At 38.4% G+C, this 19,216-nt stretch overlaps 1 protein-coding gene across 3 annotated transcripts; it reads left to right on the top strand.

Moving 5' to 3' along the window:
* Positions 1-7,027: 7,027 nt before the first annotated feature.
* Positions 7,028-18,861, top strand: bend7 (BEN domain containing 7). Of its 3 annotated transcripts, none has more exons than XM_067420086.1 (10): positions 7,028-7,432; positions 8,713-8,781; positions 8,855-9,121; positions 10,904-11,035; positions 11,115-11,404; positions 15,036-15,261; positions 16,813-16,926; positions 17,160-17,201; positions 17,427-17,465; positions 17,557-18,861. In XM_067420086.1, the coding sequence occupies exons 1-10, from the start codon at positions 7,369-7,371 to the stop codon at positions 17,604-17,606; spliced, it is 1,293 nt and encodes a 430-aa protein (XP_067276187.1). In that variant the 5' UTR covers positions 7,028-7,368; the 3' UTR covers positions 17,607-18,861. The 3 variants fall into 3 exon arrangements, with proteins under 3 accessions (XP_067276187.1, XP_067276188.1, XP_067276185.1); XM_067420084.1 differs by having other exon boundaries at positions 7,029-7,432; positions 8,846-9,121; XM_067420087.1 differs by lacking the exon at positions 17,160-17,201 and having other exon boundaries at positions 8,846-9,121.
* Positions 18,862-19,216: the final 355 nt, after the last annotated feature.

Below are 19,216 nucleotides of genomic sequence, written 5' to 3'. Positions count from 1 at the left end.
GCACTCCTGCTAAAACCCTCGTGTAAATCCCATGATCAATGGGACAGCGAATTTAATTTTCTGAAGAGGAGCAGATGGGGGACAGACACTCGTTTTGTAAGTTTTGTAACTGCGACTTCAGCATCTCACATCTGCATAATGTGCGACAGCGAAAGATCTTCTAAAGTGACAGTAACCACTTATAATGACAATGTAACGAACAAAAGTAATTGCTCACTAAATTTGCTCTTTACTTGACTAAATAACTTCTGTAGGCCTACCTTTAATAAGGATTAATCTATATAATTCATAATTTATGCAGTGCAAACTGATAACAATTTATCTATATTTCCTATACTTGTTAAGTTGTTATACAGGTAGGAAGAACATGGGTACAAATGAAATGTATTATTATTATTATTATTAGGCTCGTGTGGTCCAATCAGATGAATTGCTGTAGCTCATATTCTGATAGAAAGGTGTCAGAAACTCAGAATACACAGTGCAGTACAGTTTGTTACATATGGGACTGCATAGCTGCACACCAGTCAGGGTGGCCTGACCCCTGTCCATAGCCTAAGTAAGATGCCAACAGTAGGCATGTGAGAATCAGAACTGGACCAAGGAGGAATGGAAGAAGGTAGCCTTGTCTGATGAATCACGTTTTCTTTTACATCACGTGGATAGCCAGGTGTGCTTACTTGGGGAACACATGGCACCATGATGCACTATGGGAAGAAGGCAAGCCGGCGAAGGCAGAGTGATGCTTTGGGCAATGTTCTGTTTTGCCATCCACGTGGATGTTAATTTGACACATACCACCTACGTAAGTATTGTTTCAGACTACACCCTTTCATAAAAACATTATTCTCTGGTGGCTGTGGCCTCTTTCAGCAGAATAATGTGCACTGCCACAAAGCAAAAATGGTTCAGGAATGTTGTGTTAATATATATAATATGCATGCATACATACATACATAATACACACACAACCCGAATTTCTGAAAAATTGGGCCACTTTTTATAAAATGACAACTAAAAGATTTTTAAATCACATGAGCCAATATTTTTTTCATAATAGAACATAGATAACAAAACAAATGTTTAAATAGAGAAATTGTACACTTTTATCCACTAATTGAGCTCATTTCAAAATTTTGCCTTCTACAATTGGCAGAAAAAGCAAGAAATTTGCAAAAGATTCAGCTGGGAGAACATCTAGCAACTAATTCAGTTAATTTATATCTGGTCTGTAACATGATTAGCAATAAAAGGGATGTCTTAAGCCGAGTTCACACTGCCCGATTTTTGCTCCGATTTTGAGTCGCAGACAGGTTTTGGGAAATCGCCGACAAATGCCCGAGATCATAGGCAAATCGGTGCTCGTGCACGCGAGTGACAATCACGAAGTGTGAATAATCAAAGACGCGATCAGAGAGAATCGCCAACGAGTCGCTGACGCCGGTGAGATAATTGACATGCTAATAAATATGGACCTGTCGGCGATTCAAACTCCTGCTCTGTGAACTGAGTTCTGACTGAAAATTACATCGGCGATGACCGACGGCCAATGAGAGAGTGAGATACGGGGCAGCGGGAGGTTCAGGGAGGAGTTATAGAGCAGAATATCAGTATTTTAATAAATATATTTACAATTCTATCAAACAGAAACAAAGGCCAAACATTTGCACATCCAGCCGCAGCAGCAGCACTACAAAATTATTTATTTACCTCAAACTCTTTGCAGAACACAATCCTTGCTCCCTCCAACAATTTCTTGTCGCCATGTTCTTTTTTTTTTTTTTGCTTCATAAATCAGCACACATACAATTTGAAGCAAACTTTGTGCAGTCTATCATTTTACCAATAATAATAACATTATTGACAATTCCAATTATTGAAAATTCAACAAGTTTAATAACAATTCCAAGTCTCGCGTGAGAACTCCGGTCTGACGCACGTGATCTCGCGTTGTTTACTTGTCACATCACACGTGTAGTTGGGAAACGTAGGTTGCGCACCAGAGAGAGAGAGTTGTCGGCGATTCTTCCTCTTGTTCAGTCATGCAGTGTGAACTCCTTTGTCGTCAAACAATTGTGTAGTGTGAACACAGCAGTGACTGAATGATAACCCCAGATAGTCATGCAGTGTGAAAAGAGCAGTGACCCAACGAGTTTCAAAATCGTGCTGTCTGAACTAGGCTTTAGAGGGGCAGAGTCTCTCAGAAGTAAAGAGGGGCAGTTTCCAGTCTGTGAAAGAGTGTGTAAAAAGATTGTGCAATACTTTAAAAACAATGTTTCTCAATGTCAAATTGCAAAGGCTTTGCAAATCTCGTTATCTATAGTGCATAACATCATCGTTCAACGATTCAGAGAAACTGGAGAAATCTCTAGGGACAAGGCCAAAGACCTTTATTGAATGCATGTGGTCTTCGGGCCCTCAGACGACATCTCACAATCTCACCCTGATTGTGTCAATTACATTACTAAATGGGCTCAAGAATACTTCCGGTAAACACAATCCGTCGTGCCATCTGCAGATGCCAACTGTAGCTCTATTGTGCGAAAAGGAAGCCATATGTGAACATGGTCCAGAAGCACTGTCATGTCCCGTGGATCAAGGCTCATTTAAAATTGACTATTTCAAAGTGGAAAAGTGTTCTATGGTCAAACGAGTCCAAATTTGACCTTGTAGGAAATCCTGTACGCCATGTCCTCCGGGCTAAAGAGGAGGGAGACTTTCCAACGTGCTATCAGCATTCAGTTCAAAAGCCAGCATCTCTGATGGTATGGGGGTGCATAAGTGCATACAGTAGAGGCAACTTGCATGTTTTGGAAGGCACTCTGAATGCTGAAAGATATATTGATATGAAAGGTTTTAGAGCAACCTATGCTCCCTTCCAGACGATGTCTATTTCAGGGAAGGCCTTGTGTATTTCAGCAGGACAACCACATACTGCAACTATTACCACAGCATGGCTTCGTCGTAGAAGAGTCCGGGTGCAGAATTGGCCTGATCTTTCAACTATAAAGAATATTAGCCGCATCATTAAACGGAAAATAAATCAAAGATGACCACAAACTCTTCAGCAACTGGAAAACTATATCAGGCAAGAATGGGATCAAATTCCAACTCTTAACATTCCAGAAAATCATAGCTCACTGTTTGAAAAAGAATAGATGCTACACATGCCCCTGTCCCAACTTTTTTGAGACTTGAAGCAGGCATCACGTTTGAAATGAGCTCATCTATTGGATAAAAGTGAAAAAATGTATCCGTTTAAACATGTTCTACTGTGAATAAAAGATTGGCTCATGTGACTTGAAAGTCTTTCAGTTGTCATTTTATTCAAATCTAAAAAATGTCCCAACATTTCCGTAATTCGGATTATATACAGTGGGGCAAAAAAGTATTTAGTCAGCCACCAATTGTGCAAGTTCTCCCACTTAAAAAGATGAGAGAGGCCTGTAATTTTTATCTTAAATACACTTCAGCTATGATAGACAGAATGAGAAAAAAATCTGAAAACCACATTGTCTGATTTTTAAAGAATTTATTTGCAAATTATGGTGGAAAATGAGTATTTAGTCACTTACAAAAAAAGAAAGATTTCTGGCTCTCACAGACTTGTAACTTGTGCTGTGTCCCGATTCACCTACTTACACTACATTCTAAAAGTATGTACTCTTTTTGTGACCAAAAAGTATGTACTTTTAAATGTGTAGCAAAAGAGTATGCAAGTTTTGGGACATACTACTTCTTCATCTATAATGGACTCTGTTGCTTAGTTACGTGCATCTCATCACAGTTTAAACTGCACTCAATCATCGTCAAATCCTCCACATTCAGTTTAATCTCCTACCATATCGGAGAGAAATGTAGCCGCATGTTGATCTGCCATTCGTGGGTCTTTAATCCAGATACTGTCCTCGTGTGTTTGCAGTTTAAATATACCAATGCTTTAAAAGTTAATGGCCAAACATATGATTACAAAAGTTCACAATGCTGCTGCAGGTGAAATATAATGTGGACAACACTGAATAAATATATTTTTGTCAGGCTAAATACCGATAATTTATCACTCAAACCCCTTTATCTAAACCTCTCTACTTAACTGTCGGACTTGCACATCCCTCATGTTTGTAGTTTTTAACACTTTTTTTATTGTAGTTCTAATCTAAATCACGTTAAACTTGCAAAGGGTTGTCGGCAATATCAGCCGTTAGATTGTGCGTCGATCCGCACTTCGAATATTGACCGGAAATAATACATCATCCGGGTATCTTTGGCATACTCTTTTCAATATTCTACGATTTGGGACATATTAATTCTTATTTCGAATACTATTAAGTATTGATAGTATCTGAATTGGGATGCAGGGTTAGTCTTTAAGGGCCTCTGTCCTCCACTCGTTATCTGTATTAATGGCACCTTGTTTGAACATGTAATCAGTATAAAAGAGACATGTCCACAACCTCAAACAGTCAGACTCCAAACTCCACTATGGTCAATACCAAAGAGCTGTCAAAGGACACCAGAAACAAAATTGTAGACCTGTAACAGGCTGGGAAGACTGAATGCTGAGTTGCACCATACCTACTGTGAATCATGGGGGTGGAAACATCATGCTTTGGGGCTGTTTTTCTCCAAAGGGACCAGTACAACTGATCCGTGTAAAGGAAAGAATGAATGGGGCCATGTGTCATGAGATTTTGAGTAAAAACCTCCTTCCATCAGCAAGGGCATTGAAGATAAAACGTGGCTGGGTCTTTCAGCATGACAATGCTCCCAAACACACCGCCCGGGCAACGAAGGAGCGGCTTTGTAAGAAGCATTTCCAGTTCCTGGAGTGGCCTAGCCAGTCTCCAGATCTCAACCCTATAGAAAATATTTAGGGAGTTAGAGGGAGGGAAAATAGAAAGAGTTGAAAATCTGGGTTGCCCAGTGACAATCCCAAAACATCACTGCTCTAAAGGAGCTCTGCATGGAGGAATGGGCCAAACTACCAGCAACAGTGTGTAAAAACCTTGTGGCGACTTACAGAAAACTTTGCCAACAAAGGGTATATAACAAAGTATTGTTAAAGGACAACTCCGGCAAATTTTTACGTTTATCTTGATCGTTACATCTTTGTGAGTACGGTCTATAGGAAAAAAAAAAAACCGGATTGGTGCTTGCAACACAGAGTTTTTACAGTTAATGCCCAGAGCCCCCACTCAGCTAAAACGGCAACTTTGGGGGCATGCACGTAAAGGGTGTCTTTGTGCCTCTTAACAGACACAAAATGCAATTAAAATGTCTGTCCAACATGAACAGGTCCCTCATACGACAACGAGATGGGTTTAGCCACTTAGCCATTGTTTAAATTCACCAGTTTTAGCCGGCTAGCTGTGTCTCGCGCTGAAGTCCCGTGGGAACGCAGCGGTAGCCGTAAAAAAAGACAGTCCAGTTGGTAAGAGCGTTGTGTGTGTAAAGCAAGATTATTTTAAATTACTGCACATCTTTCCTCAAGCCGTGTGTGCCCAAATGGAAGGATAAATAAAGCTTCCATTACCTCCACAGTGGTTGCATCCGTCTTTAACCACGGAATGGCATTTTTCTTCAACCGGCCCGGCTGTGTTGTGTCTTTGTAAGTTAGTCAAGTGTTCGCTGCAAATTTTTACAATTCGGAAAGGCACAAACGCGAACAATTTCTTCTTCACTCGTGAGCCCGATCGGATCATCACTCTAGTGATGTCCGGTCACGAACGAATCGTTCTTTTTAACCGGTTCTTTTGAAACGGTTCTTTTTAGTGAACCAGGCAAACCAGTTCACCAAATCGGACTGAATCGTTCTAAACGGTTCGCGTCTCAAATCAGCGCTGGCCACTCACATTATTTTAGTTACTTACTTTCTGACATGAGTGACAGTCCCTCCGAATATAAATAAACTAATGTCTTGAATTATATGTTGTAACTCCAACCGTTCACTGAACTGACTCATGTTTTGCTGAGAGATCTGATGAACTCACAAGCAGCTAATACTGAGCACGCGCAAGTAACTGAACGAGCAGCGTTCCTCATCGGATCAGCAGGACAGAACCGAAAACTATTTCTCTCGGACACGTTCAATACTGAGGACCGACGAGCTGATGAGCAGAGCCTCTTCATAAACACGGTGCTCTTCTCGACTTTCCGGCTACCGCTGGGTCCCCACTTCAACGCGAGACACAGCTAGCCGGCTAAAACTGGTGAATTTAAACAATGGCTAAGTGGCTAAACACATCTTGTTGTCGTGTGAGGGCCCTGTTCATGTTGGACAGACATTTTAATTGCATTTTATGTCTGTTAAGAGGCACAAAGACACCCTTTACGTGCATGTCCCCAAAGCTACCGTTTTAGCTGAGTGGGGGCTCTGGGCATTAACTGTAATAACTCCCTGTTGCAAGCACCAATCCGGTTCGTTTTTTTTCTATAGACTGTACTCACAAATAACGATCAAGATAAACTTTAAAATTCGCCGGAGTTGTCCTTTAACTTTTGTTTTGACCAAATACTTATTTTCCACCATAATTTTTTAATAAATTCTTTAAAAATCTGACAATGTGAATTTTTTATTTTATTTTTATTTTTTATTTTTTTTACTTTGAATGTCGGATATAGTTTTGTTATTTTATATTTATATATATATATATATATATATATATATATATATATATATATATATATATATATATATATATATATATATATATATATATATAATTTCTTGTTAATTAAACAGTTGTTCACTACATTGCTCTATTGTGATTATTTTAAATTGATACATGCTCATATGTTATAAATTAAAATATTAAATATCTTCATATATATATATATATATATATATATATATATATATATATATATATATATAGCCTAGTTATTTGTTATTTGGCCCTAAGAAAAAAAGTTCACTCTTTTCCCACGCATCGCTCTTTTGTGGGAGTATAGTCACACACTGCCAAAACTGAAAGTTTCTTCAACAGAATCCCAGTGGCTGAGTCATTTTCCTCCAGTCTGTCTAATGTAAGTCTGGACCCTCATATTTGCGCCCCACAAATATTAGCGACCATCAGGTGGCGCAAAGGAATAGACGTGACGAATTCTGAAAGAATTAAGAGGTTTATTTATTTACATCATAAACGAGCAGCCCCGCAGGAGAATGTAAACGCGTCTTGTCCATCATCCTCCTTCTCCTCACCACCACCACCATCATCATCATCAGTCCAGAGAGACGCGCGATTATTATTAAAGCTCAGGTTCGCTTCACTCATCATCAGCCGGACTTAATGAGTTTGTCAGTGATTAAAGAGCCTGTGTGCTGATGAGCTGGGCTGGAATCTGCCGCTTCACCGCTCTGCCCTTAAAATGGAGTTTGTGGAGAGGAAGCGGAGCAGGAAATCTCAGAGCTTTAAACTGGTGAATGATGCAGGTAAGCGGACATTCAGTCCTGCGAGATGACAGCAGACAATAGAGCACATCGGAGGCGTTACGTCAGCACTCTGGAATGCACCTGTGATACAATCGATCATTCCCTCATTGTCCTGCTCGCTTCATCACATTGTCAGACGCTTCTTTCTGTTTGAGTCATTTTGATTCTTTGTTAGATTTAATCGCATGTTTTTCAACAGCGTTCATAGTCAATTATTTTCACCTTCTGATGCATTTAGTCTGTCCATGTGCTCTTCTTCAAGTGTGATAGAATATAATACGGGTCTTTTTGCTGCGTGAATATGGTGATGGTCTGGATGAAGCTCTTCACAGTCACGCAGCCTACAGGTGGTCCTGCAGCATCACTTCATCACATCTGCACCGCACATACGTCACGCATACAGCTGCTGCGATGAGTGACATCACAGCCTGTTATACTTCGTCTAAAACTATTTAAGACGTTTTAATCCTACGTGCACTTTTTAACAGCAAATACACACTATTTGTGTTTTGTTTTTATTTAAATTAATTTACTGCAGGACTCGCTGAAATACCACATTCTGTTAAAATTGATTGCTGTTGTCTTGTCCTAGAGATCTCAATGTATTATGCGAATGATTTTATCTTCCCCTCATTAAAAAAGAGCAAAATTCTGATCTAATCACAACTCAGCTGTATCATGCATGAACTTTCAGAAACGTGGATATAGCTGGAAAAAAAAAGTTATATAAAACGGTACGGTATATACTTTGTTTTGACTTGTGTGATGTTTATTCTCAGCTTTGTACATATCTTTATTTGAAAAATATAAAACAAACAAATAATTAAAATTAAAATAAAATATTGAAAAGAGTTCAAATACAGTATATCCGCCAGAACATTTAATTAATCGTGTTAATTTTAATTGCATTTGTATAATACTAATTTCATGTGTAGTTTTGCATATCTGTTATGTATAGCTGTCGACCTCAAATTGTGGAAATTAAATTCAATCTGATACTTCATTTATAAGCATACTTGCAAACTTGCAGCTTGTTGAAACTCATCAACCACGGACATTGTAGATTGATGATTGGATGGGTGGATGGATGATGAGTGGATAGTTGGATGAAGGATGGATGAGTGGATGGATAGATGGGTGGGTCATGGATGGATGGATGAAATTACATTACAGATGGGTGGATAGATTGATCATATTTTTTCCTGTCTTTCCCTCAGCTTTTATGTTTTTCTCATATAAATAAAAGTTTAAAAACAATAACTTTTCTGTGGTTCATTTAGATTTTATCCATGAAATGGATGATGTAGACCAGAATGACACTGAAGGAGAAGCAGCTTCTGAGAGTGAAGGTAGCCAACATTCAGCACATACTTCATTAATGTGTTAAGGCTCTGCGTATTAACTGTGTCTCAGTCTGGTTAGGTGACGAAGGGATGGAGATAAAGAAACAGATAACAGGCATGATGCGCTTGCTGAGTGACAAGACAGGACGAGTGTACCAGAGGGTTGGACGAGAGGGAGAGACCCTGAAACAAGAGCCTCAGGAAGAGGCTCTCAGCCTGCCCGTGGCACAGAGCCCGGCCCCTGAACATCTCCAGGACGGCTGGAGCTCAGTCCTGCCTCTGACTCACGGGCAGTACGGCACACGCTCCAAAACTCAGAGGATACTAAACCACTTGAAAGCTAATGGTGAGTCTATAAACAAACCAGAGATTTTGTAATCTTGTAAAGATTTGTTTGAGCAAAATCTATGTCAAATGCAAAACAGAGCCGCGTTTAGGTAGGTATATAACACTGTGATGATATTAATATGCAGTGGCCCCAAATAGTATTTTGGACATTAAAGGGATAGTTCACCCAAAAATAAAAGGGTTGTCATTTACTCACCTTCATGGTGTTCTAAATCTGTATGAGTTTCTTTCTTCTGCTGAACAAAAAAAGAAGATATTTGGTAACCAGACAGTTGATTTTAACTTTTAACAGATGGATCTCTACCTGTCGCGGGGGAAAAAATGTTGCGATAAAATAAAACTCTCCTGATATTAGAGTAACAATTACAGAAGAATAAAATAAAGCATGTTTTGTTTCCTTTTGGAGCTTGGAAGGCTTCAGTTTGAGCAGATGTTTTATCATCATCACTGTCCTCGTCAGAGCTCATTTCCCAGCACATTCAGCATCTGGCTCATATTCACAATCTCAAAAATATTCTCAAAACTATCATTTTCAACATCTTCAAAATCCATATTTCGATCGCTGACAGCTTCTTCATCAGATCCACCTGCAAGTGACAGTAATATTTGATTGAGTTCAGTTCTTGATCTGCAGTAAATCACTGAGACATTTCAAGTTTTGCTGATGATTGTTCCTATGCTTTTGTTTTTTGCCTGCCGTAACTACTAAAATATCACTTCATCATTGTGTATCAGACATCGCCACCTTGAGGAATAAAGGTCAATCGCACATATTCAGTCATCAAACATTAAATTATTGTTGTGCAGAAAAAATAAACTTACACTGTTACACACCTCGGGTCATTAGTGACCCTATACAATTATTATTCTTATTTTATTTATTATTTTTTTTACAAATTATTAATGGGAAAACAGGCATTCTTTTATTCATTTATTTATTTTTGTTTGTTTATAATTAATTGTTTAAGGCATACTAATTAGGTTGATGTCTAACTTTAAAAGACGGGTCACTAAAAAGACTCAGAGGTATTCGTTTACGGGTTAAAATATCTTCTTTTGTTCAACAGAATAAAGTAATTTAGTTGCATTCAAGGTAAATATTTTATTACTTCAAAATTAAGAAAAAAGAATACTTTGTGGATGTCAAGGGTTAATATAATGACCAACACTTGAAGTTGGCATTATTTGGTTACACATGATACTTGGTTAGACATTTCATAATCTAATGCAATAACATTAAGACATTTTAAATATAACATAACATAATATATTTTATTTTATTTTAGTATGTTTTATTTTCAGTGCATTTTATTATTTTATTTGTGTACATTCTATTCTTTTGTATTTATCACATTTCAGTCCAGATTTTTAAAACTAAACCACACCACTTCTTTTAACCTCTATTTATTGCAATTTAGTGTCTCTGCTGCCATGCTTCTTATTAAAGTGACTTCAGATAGGGAAACAGGAAGATATTACTTGAACCCCCTTTGGGATTTTTTCCAGGACAAGTTGTATTATGTGACTGTTGGCTACAGAAAGATGAACTGTCTGGCACCACAGCAGCAAGTGTCTAGACAGCTTTGGCTAACACAGCAAACACGTAATGTCTTTCTTCTGTACACAAAAAGACACAATAACTCCTTCACTGTAAGTCTGGCGCACCCACACTGGAGTCAGAAAGTCAGGTGGCTTTTGTGCCGGGTGCTTGGAGCCTCTGGGTGTTAGACATCATCAGTGATGGCCGTTGTGTTGACGATGCGTCTGTGTTCTGATTCAGACATGGCCTTGCCCCCTGTGCCTGCTGCCATGGCAACTGAGCCCAGCTGCTGTATGTGTAACTGCAAGAGCACTCTGCAGGCCATTCTGCTGGAGTTACGTACCATGAGGAAACTAATCCAAACTCAGAGAGGTAAATCATACATACTTACCCTCAAATTCACCTGAACGCACAAACAGCCGCATTGACTTGTGCTGTGCTTTATTCTCAGGGACCCACAACAAACAGGGCTCCCAGGTCTCGCTTTCCTCGTCCCGAGCCTCCATCTCCAGGAGGAGGACTCGAAAGAGGAGGCCAGGTCACAGAGTGTCACTTCTGGCCACGGCCGCTAAAAAAAGCACACCTCCATTACAACCATCTGAGGTTGATGCTGTCAATGAGTGTAATAAGTCCAGAGAGGACACGACCTCCACAGTGGCAACATTTATCACAGATCCCATTTCCAGTGTGAAGACACATCCCTCTCACTACAGCGTCTCCAGAGGCCAAAGCACCACAGAGGTACACCAATGGGAATGTGTGTGGGAGTCAATGCATTCCTTGTAATGATATAATATAATATAATATAATATAATATAATATAATATAATATAATATTAAACACACTTCAAGAAGACTAAGGGCCCTATTTTAATGATCTGAGCATGGTCTGAAGTGCATGGCGCAGTACACTTAGGGCATGTCCGAATGTACTTTTGCTAGTTTAACAACGGAAGAAACGGTTGGCAGGCCAGGCGCATGCTCCGAAAGGGTTTTACCGAGTCTCTTAAAGGACAACTCCGGCGAATTTTTAAGTTTATCTTTATCGTTTTATCTTTGTGAGTACAGTCTTTAGAAGAAGAAAAAAACGAACCGGATTAGTCCTTGCAACACGGAGCTGTTAAAGTTAATGCCCAGAACCCCCACTCAGCTAAAAGGGCAGTTATGTGTGTCTTTGTGCCTCTTAACAGACACAAAATGTAATTAAAATGTCTGTCCAATATGAACCGGTCCCTTACATGATAATGAGATTTTTTTTAATGAGCATTTAGCCACTTAGCCATTGTTTAAATTCACCTGTTTTAGCCGGCTAGCTGTACTCTTGCGCTGAAGTCTTGTGGGAACTCAGCGGTAGCCGGAAAAAAGGCAAATAGTCCAGTTGGGAAGAGCGTTGTGTGTATGAAGAGGCTCTGCTCATCTGCTCGTTGGTTCTTAGTATCAAATGTTATCTGAAAGAAACGGTTTTCGATTCTGTCCTGCAGATCCTGAGGACCGCTGCACTTTCAGTTACACACGCATGCTCAGCATCAGCTGCTCGTGTTGTCAGATCTCTCAGCAAAACATGTATCAGTTCAGTGAACGGTTGGAGTTACAACATATAACTCAAGACATTCGTTTATTTATATTCGGTGGGACTGTCACTCATGTCAGAAAGTGAGCAACTAAAGTAACTTGTGGGATCAGCTCTGATTTGAGACGCGAACCGTTTAGAATGATTCAGTCTGATTTGGTGAACTGGTTCGCCCGGTTCACTAAAACGAACCGGTTAAAAAGAACGATTCGTTCGTAAACCGGACATCACTAGATTCGCGTTTGTGCCTTTTGGAATTGTGGCAACAGAATGTGAAAATTTGCTGCAAACATTTTGACAAGGATGACACAACACACTTACACAGACACAACACAGCCGGGCCGGTTGAAGAAAAATGCCATTCCGTGGTCAAAGACGGGTGCAACCACTGTGGAGGTAATGTAAACTTTATTTCCTATTCCTATTTTTTATCCTTCCATTTGGGCATACACAGCTTGAGGAAAGATGTGCAGTAATAAAATAATCATGCTTTACACACACGACACTCTTCCCAACTGGACTATTTGCCTTTTTTTCCGGCTACAATTGCGTTCCCACGGGACTTCAGTGCAAGATACAGCTAGCCGTCTAAAACACTATTTAGGTGAATTTAAACAATGGCTAAGTGGCTAAACTCATCTCGTTGTCATGTAAGGACCCTTTTCATGTTGGACAGACGTTTTAATTCCATTTTGTGTCTGTTTAGAGGCACAAAGACACCCTTTACGTTATGTCCCCAAAGCTGCCGTTTTAGCTGAGTGGGGGCTCTGGGCATTAACTGTAATAACTCCCTGTTGCAAGCACCAATCCGGTTAGTTTTTTTCTTCTTCTATAGACCGTACTCACAAAGGTATTGTGCGATTTAACAATCAAGATAAACTTAAAAATTCCTTTATTGAGTCATCATGGGTGTGTTCGCTGAAGTGTCTGTAGAGACCGTGTCAATTAGACTCCCCTCTGAAATTGTCTCATCCACACAGCATCCTCAATAAACCCATCTCCGGCGTGATGACTCCGATCCTTCGATTATTCCTATTTAATAATTGTTTAATCGACACGTCGTCCTCAATAAACCCGTCTCCAGCGTGATTACTCTGATTTTTTAATATTCAGAGCTAATATAACTGTTCTGACCTGTAAGGTTGCCAGAATAACAATCATACACGCTTTGCTAATTGGCCAGAGGAGAACTGGCACCCCGACTGAGCTCCATTATGCCCTGATGGAGTTTTAGTTCCTTGCCACTGTCGCCTTTGGCTTGGCTTGCTCAGTTGGGGACACAAAAATTTCAACTAAATATCCAAATAAATGTAATTACTAAACTTAATTAACTATATCAACTAAATTACTGATCTGCCCACATAAATGAGCTAGATGGCATCACCGTTTTCTTCAGAGCGGCTGTACAGCCGAATCAAATTCTGTTGCAGTATTTTCCTGTTAACACTGTGAAGCTGCTTTGAAACAATCAGCTCTGTAAAAAGCGCTATATAAATAAAGTTGACTTTTGTCTGTGACATGCAATAAACTAATCAGAGTCTCATCTCCCATTCCCTTTAAAAGTCAGTTGTGCTTTCACCATGACAGATTTTTTGCGAGAGGAAAGACTGAACGCTAGAGATGAATCCTTTTATTTATAATATTTAAAATTGTTTGTGTGCTGCTGCACGTCCCTGTGTGTGTAATAAGCAGAGTGTAGAGTCGCTTCACTGTCATTCATAAATTCTCTACCGTAGCCTCAATGGATACTAAAGTGTCTATGCATAATTCAGAATTGCGTCAGAATAAGAATGTCATCCAGTACTTTTTGCCTACTTTTTACTGTGCACTATGAATTCGGACACACTTCTTTAGTCACATACTGTTTTCTTGCCTACGATATAGTAGGGAAGTATGCCATTTTTAGATGCAGCCACTGTCTATATAAACGACTTATTGAATCACTCTCTTAATCGATTCATTCAAACACAGGGATTCATTCAAAAACCAAACACAACCTACTGTTGGTTGATTCTGCAGGACAAAAGCATAATAAGTCATTGGTAGAATAAGTACTAAAATGTAATATATTCATCAACATTATGCTCTCATAATTTTATTTAAATGAAACATATTATTAAGAATTATGAAAGTTAACCTTTAATGTATATATTAAAAATGTATTTTGCATTCTTTTATTTAAAAATAATGTATTCATGTATTATGAATTATAATTTGGAAAGCAATACTCAAATGTTATTTTTATAATTTAATACTCAAATGTTTTCTTTTTTTTTAAAGAAGGAACCAGCTAGCCAACAATTTACTTGTCAAACCTCATTTTTACAAGTTTTTATATGTTTGCACCCATCAGATTAATGGCCATGTCTTTCTATAAATGCCATAGAAAATAAAGGTATGAGTGCATAATAAAATTCAGGACCCAATTGAAAATTTTCTAGTGACTGATCACATCTAAAATTTTCAGTTAATTAAATTTAATTCACAGAAATGAAATGTGGCCAACTAACATTTTTTATGTGATCAGTCACTAGAACATTTTCAATTGGGGCATGATTTTATTTTTTACAGTGTATGGTTTCACAATTATGTAGACTATGTTTTTATTCTGACAAGTGTGTAGCCTATAAGTGGGTATAAGTGATGTATAGAAATTATTATTTTTTACTATATATCTTATATTTCTGTCTCAGCTGACTAAAGGTGCAAATGTGAAATGATTACAGAGTGTGTATCAGTGTTTGAATGCATGAGTCTGTATTAATTTTTTTTATTAATATCCTGCCCGTCTGTCTCTCCCAGCCGGAGGTGCAGTTGGCCGAGGATTATGACGTATTTATTCCTAAAGCACAGTTGGACTCTATCTTACTGAACTACACACGCTCTGGCAGCCTGCTCTTCAGGAAACTGGTGTGTGCGTTCTTTGATGACACCACGCTGGCAAACTCACTGCCCAATGGCAAAAGGAAGAGAGGTCTGAATGACACCAGGAAAGGACTCGATCAAAACATAGTTGGAGCTATTAAAGGTGTGTGAAAATAAATTATTTACTCAACATCAGTGTAGACGAACTCTTATGATGAATTTATACGGTAGCTCTAAAAAAAAGTGTATTTGGACACTTAAGCCACTCTTAAAGGCTCTTTAAAATGAAAATTGTTTCATTAATTACTCACCCTCATGTCGTTGGACACCCGTAAGACCTTCGTTCATCTTCGGAACACAAATGAAGATATTTTTGTTGAAAGCTAATGGCTGAGAAAGGCTTCAGATAGGCTTTCATTGGCATTCAGTACATTTATTCAGTACAAAAATATCTTCATTTGTGTTCCGAAGATGAACAAAGGTCTTAGGGGCATCCAACGACATGAGGGTGAGTAATTAATTAAATAATTTTCATTTTTGGGTGAACTAACCCTTTAATAATGTCATTGCATTAGATAAGTGCACACGTTTGTTAAAATTGATAAAACTCATAATAAAATGTTTGAAATGACACCTGTAGTTACTCTGGTAGCCCTTTCGTGTTAACTGACTTCATAAGTACACTAAAATCACCGTCATACCTACAAAAATGGTTAAATATACAGTGGGTACGGAAAGTATTTAGACCCCCTTAAATGTTTCACTCTTTGTTATATTGCAGCCATATTCTAAAATCATTGAAGTAAAAAAAATTCTCATTAATGTACACACAGCTCCCTATACTGACAGAAGAACACAGAATTATTGACACTTTATTAAAAAAGAAAAACTGAAATATCACGTTAAGTATTCAGACCCTTTGCTGTGACACTCATATATTTAAACTCGTGCTGTCCATTTCTTCTGATCTTCCTTGAGATGGTTCTACACCTTCATTTGAGTCCAGCTGTGTTTGATTATACTGATTTGACTGGACTAGGAAAGCCACACACCTGTCTATATAAGACCTTACAGCTCACACTGCATGTCAGAGTAAATGAGAATCATGAGGTCAAAGGAACTGCCTGAAGAGATCAGAGACAGAATTGCGGCAAGGCACAGATCTGGCCATGGTTGCAAAACAATTCTGCTGTAAGGTTCCTGATAGCACAGTGGCCTACATAATCCTTAAATAGAAAACTTTTGGGATGACCAGAACCCTTCCTAGAGCTGGCCGTCCGGCCAAACTGAGCTATCGGGGGAGATCAGGGGGAGATCGGGGGAGATCAAAGATCACTGTGGCTGAGCTCCAGAGATGCAGTCGAGAGATGGTAAAAAATTGTAGAAAGTCAACCATCACTGCAGCCCTCTACCAGTCAGGGCTTTATGGCAGAGTGGCCTGACGGAAGCCTCTCCTCAGTGCAAGACGCATGAAAGCCTGCATAGAGTTTGTATAAACATTTATAACTGTCATTATAAATATTTGCATTAATGAGCACTTAATAAATTGTCCCGTGCATGTATGTATATAAAATCTGTAATAAAATGTGTGTGTGTGTGTGTATATATATATATATATATATATATATATATATATATATATATATATATATATATATATATATATATATATCTTTTAAATCTGTTATTTTTTTCTGTGTGTGTATCAATCTAGTTTTCACAGAAAAGTATTGCACTGCCAATGGAATTGAGAAGCTTCCCGGCCCTAGAGACTGGGTCCAGATTCTGCAAGACCAGATTAAACTTGCTCGTCGACGCTTAAAAAGAGGTGAGAACGTAAGAAAGAGAAATATATGGCATGAGACATTAAAAAGACAGGGCAAGTGAAAAAGAAAGATAGATAGTCGGTACCAAGGATTCAAAGTTGTAACAATGCTGCTGCTTCATGATTGATGCTTTGCCAGTTGAGTGCTATTAAAATAGTTAATTGATCATTAAAAAGTTAATTTATCAAATTCCTCATTGTTATCAGTTATTTGATTTATTTCTAATGATTTGCAGCAGAGACAACCTCAGACAGTAGTGATATTCAGCACAAAACAGGTACTCAGACACATTGACCCAAACCCACACACACTGCATGAATGAAAGCTCTTAAGATTAATGAGTGTCGTTCACCTCACAATATCCCATCATTCTTTGCAATATGGTTTATTAGACTGGTTATGTCCATGAGTTGAAGATACTCTATATAATAGACTTTAGGGAAAAATTGCATTGGGATATCATTCCCACTAGTATTGTATCATCTTTATTCCTATTTTTCAGAGAAAACTGTCAATAAAGTGGAAACTGTGATGCAAAATGGTACGGCAATGCACACCTTTAACATCTCAGTCTCAAAAAGTGGCATTGTTCTTTAGTAACACCTTTAGTAACACTTTCTTCTTTACCACAGGTGCTGTTTATGAGGGAACAGAATGTCTAGTTGCTATGGACACGGCCTGAAAAGAGATTGTTTTCAACCAAATGCATTCTCCGACTCCCACAAAGAAGTCATATTTAATAGTTTCGCCCATCTAGACAAGGATTCCTCAAACTCGGAGGGCCACAGCCCTGCAGAGTTTTGCTCGAACCCTGATCAAACTCACCTACCTGTGATTTTCTAGTGATTCTCAAGACCTTGATTAGCTTGCTAATGTTAGTTTGATCTGGGCAAGATTTGAGGAACCCTGGTTTGTAGCACGTGTCGACAGATATGGCTTTGAAATTCTCATGATCAGCTGTGTAACAGACAGAACGTTTGTGAGGAAAGAAAGCGCAACATTTGGCTGATCAGTAGGACCCCTGCTGGCATTCCTGACAACAATGGACATACTTTTGTAACACAAGTAGGCCTGCTCTCATTTGATCATTTTAAAGTGGGTCGTCCCAGATGTCACTAGTTGTCTTCTATGAATATATGGATGTGTTTGTAGTTTTTCAGCTTCATCCAAATGCTTCACCAACAAATATCAGCAGAACTGCTGAAAAAAACATGACTGTGCCTTTAATTCAATCTGCCATGCCAAGCAACAAACTGATGTCATCTCATAGTTGTGCTGTTTATTGACACTTTCTGGTGAAATCTGTTGCATTATATTAATAGTACTTAATGTCACATTTTATGCACATAGTCTTAATAATGTGTCGTTGGCTATATAATCTGGCAGGCTGGTTATGCAGACAAGTAACTGTTTGACTTCCTGTGTAAGAGGATTTAGTGTCTATTGAATGTGTACAAATGAGTGAATATGAACATTGTCCTGCGTCTGTGTAACAAAGGGTTTTTACCTCACGGTCAAAAGCTTGAATAACTATTCATGTTAATATCCGGGTTAACTAGTTAGTTAAGCTGTTTGGACAGCATCTGTGGCTCGATTCCAGTCTCAGTTTGTATAAGCAATTCTAAGCGTACATACAGAAATGCAGTTACATTGCACATTTGCCCATTAGACATCCACTGTAAGTGCATAACTGTCACCTCAGACTGATGTTTGCTTTTCCAAACTGAGATATGACTCAAAATGAATGCTGCAGATGCGGATGACAGCACTTAAGCGTGACTATTCCTTTAAGAGCACAGATATTATGTCTGTTTCTCCTTTTTAATATGCTTGTTTTGAAAAAAGATAAATCTCAATTTTACAATTATTAGTGGAACGTTGTTTTGTCTGAGACGTCAAATAAATACTATGGCTGTGTCCTCAATGGTTGATCTAAACCTGTTTCAAATGTACATGTTGTTTTCCCCCACCATACAGTCAAAAATTCAACATTAGGCTAAATAATATGTAACTACCCAGAAACCCCCCGAAGAAAACACTTAAAAACAGAAAAGGAGTGAAGAATTTTTTGACAGATTTTGAAATTGCATATTTATTTAAAACAAACTGTAACGTTTAAAATTGGTATATCTGCATTTGTGGATGTAGAATTAACAAAAAACTAAATTAAATGTATAATAAAACATTAATCATAATTAAAGAATGGTTACTTAGTAACTTAAAATAATACGTAGGCTTTTATAAACCAAAGACACAAATCTGTAAATACTTATAAAAATGGCAAGACCACAG

The sequence above is a fragment of the Pseudorasbora parva genome, chromosome 16 (genome assembly GCF_024679245.1).
Source record: "Pseudorasbora parva isolate DD20220531a chromosome 16, ASM2467924v1, whole genome shotgun sequence".
Taxonomy (NCBI): Eukaryota; Metazoa; Chordata; class Actinopteri; order Cypriniformes; family Gobionidae; genus Pseudorasbora; species Pseudorasbora parva.
Note: the sequence above shows the minus strand (reverse complement) of the source record. Positions and strands in the feature narration are given on the sequence as shown.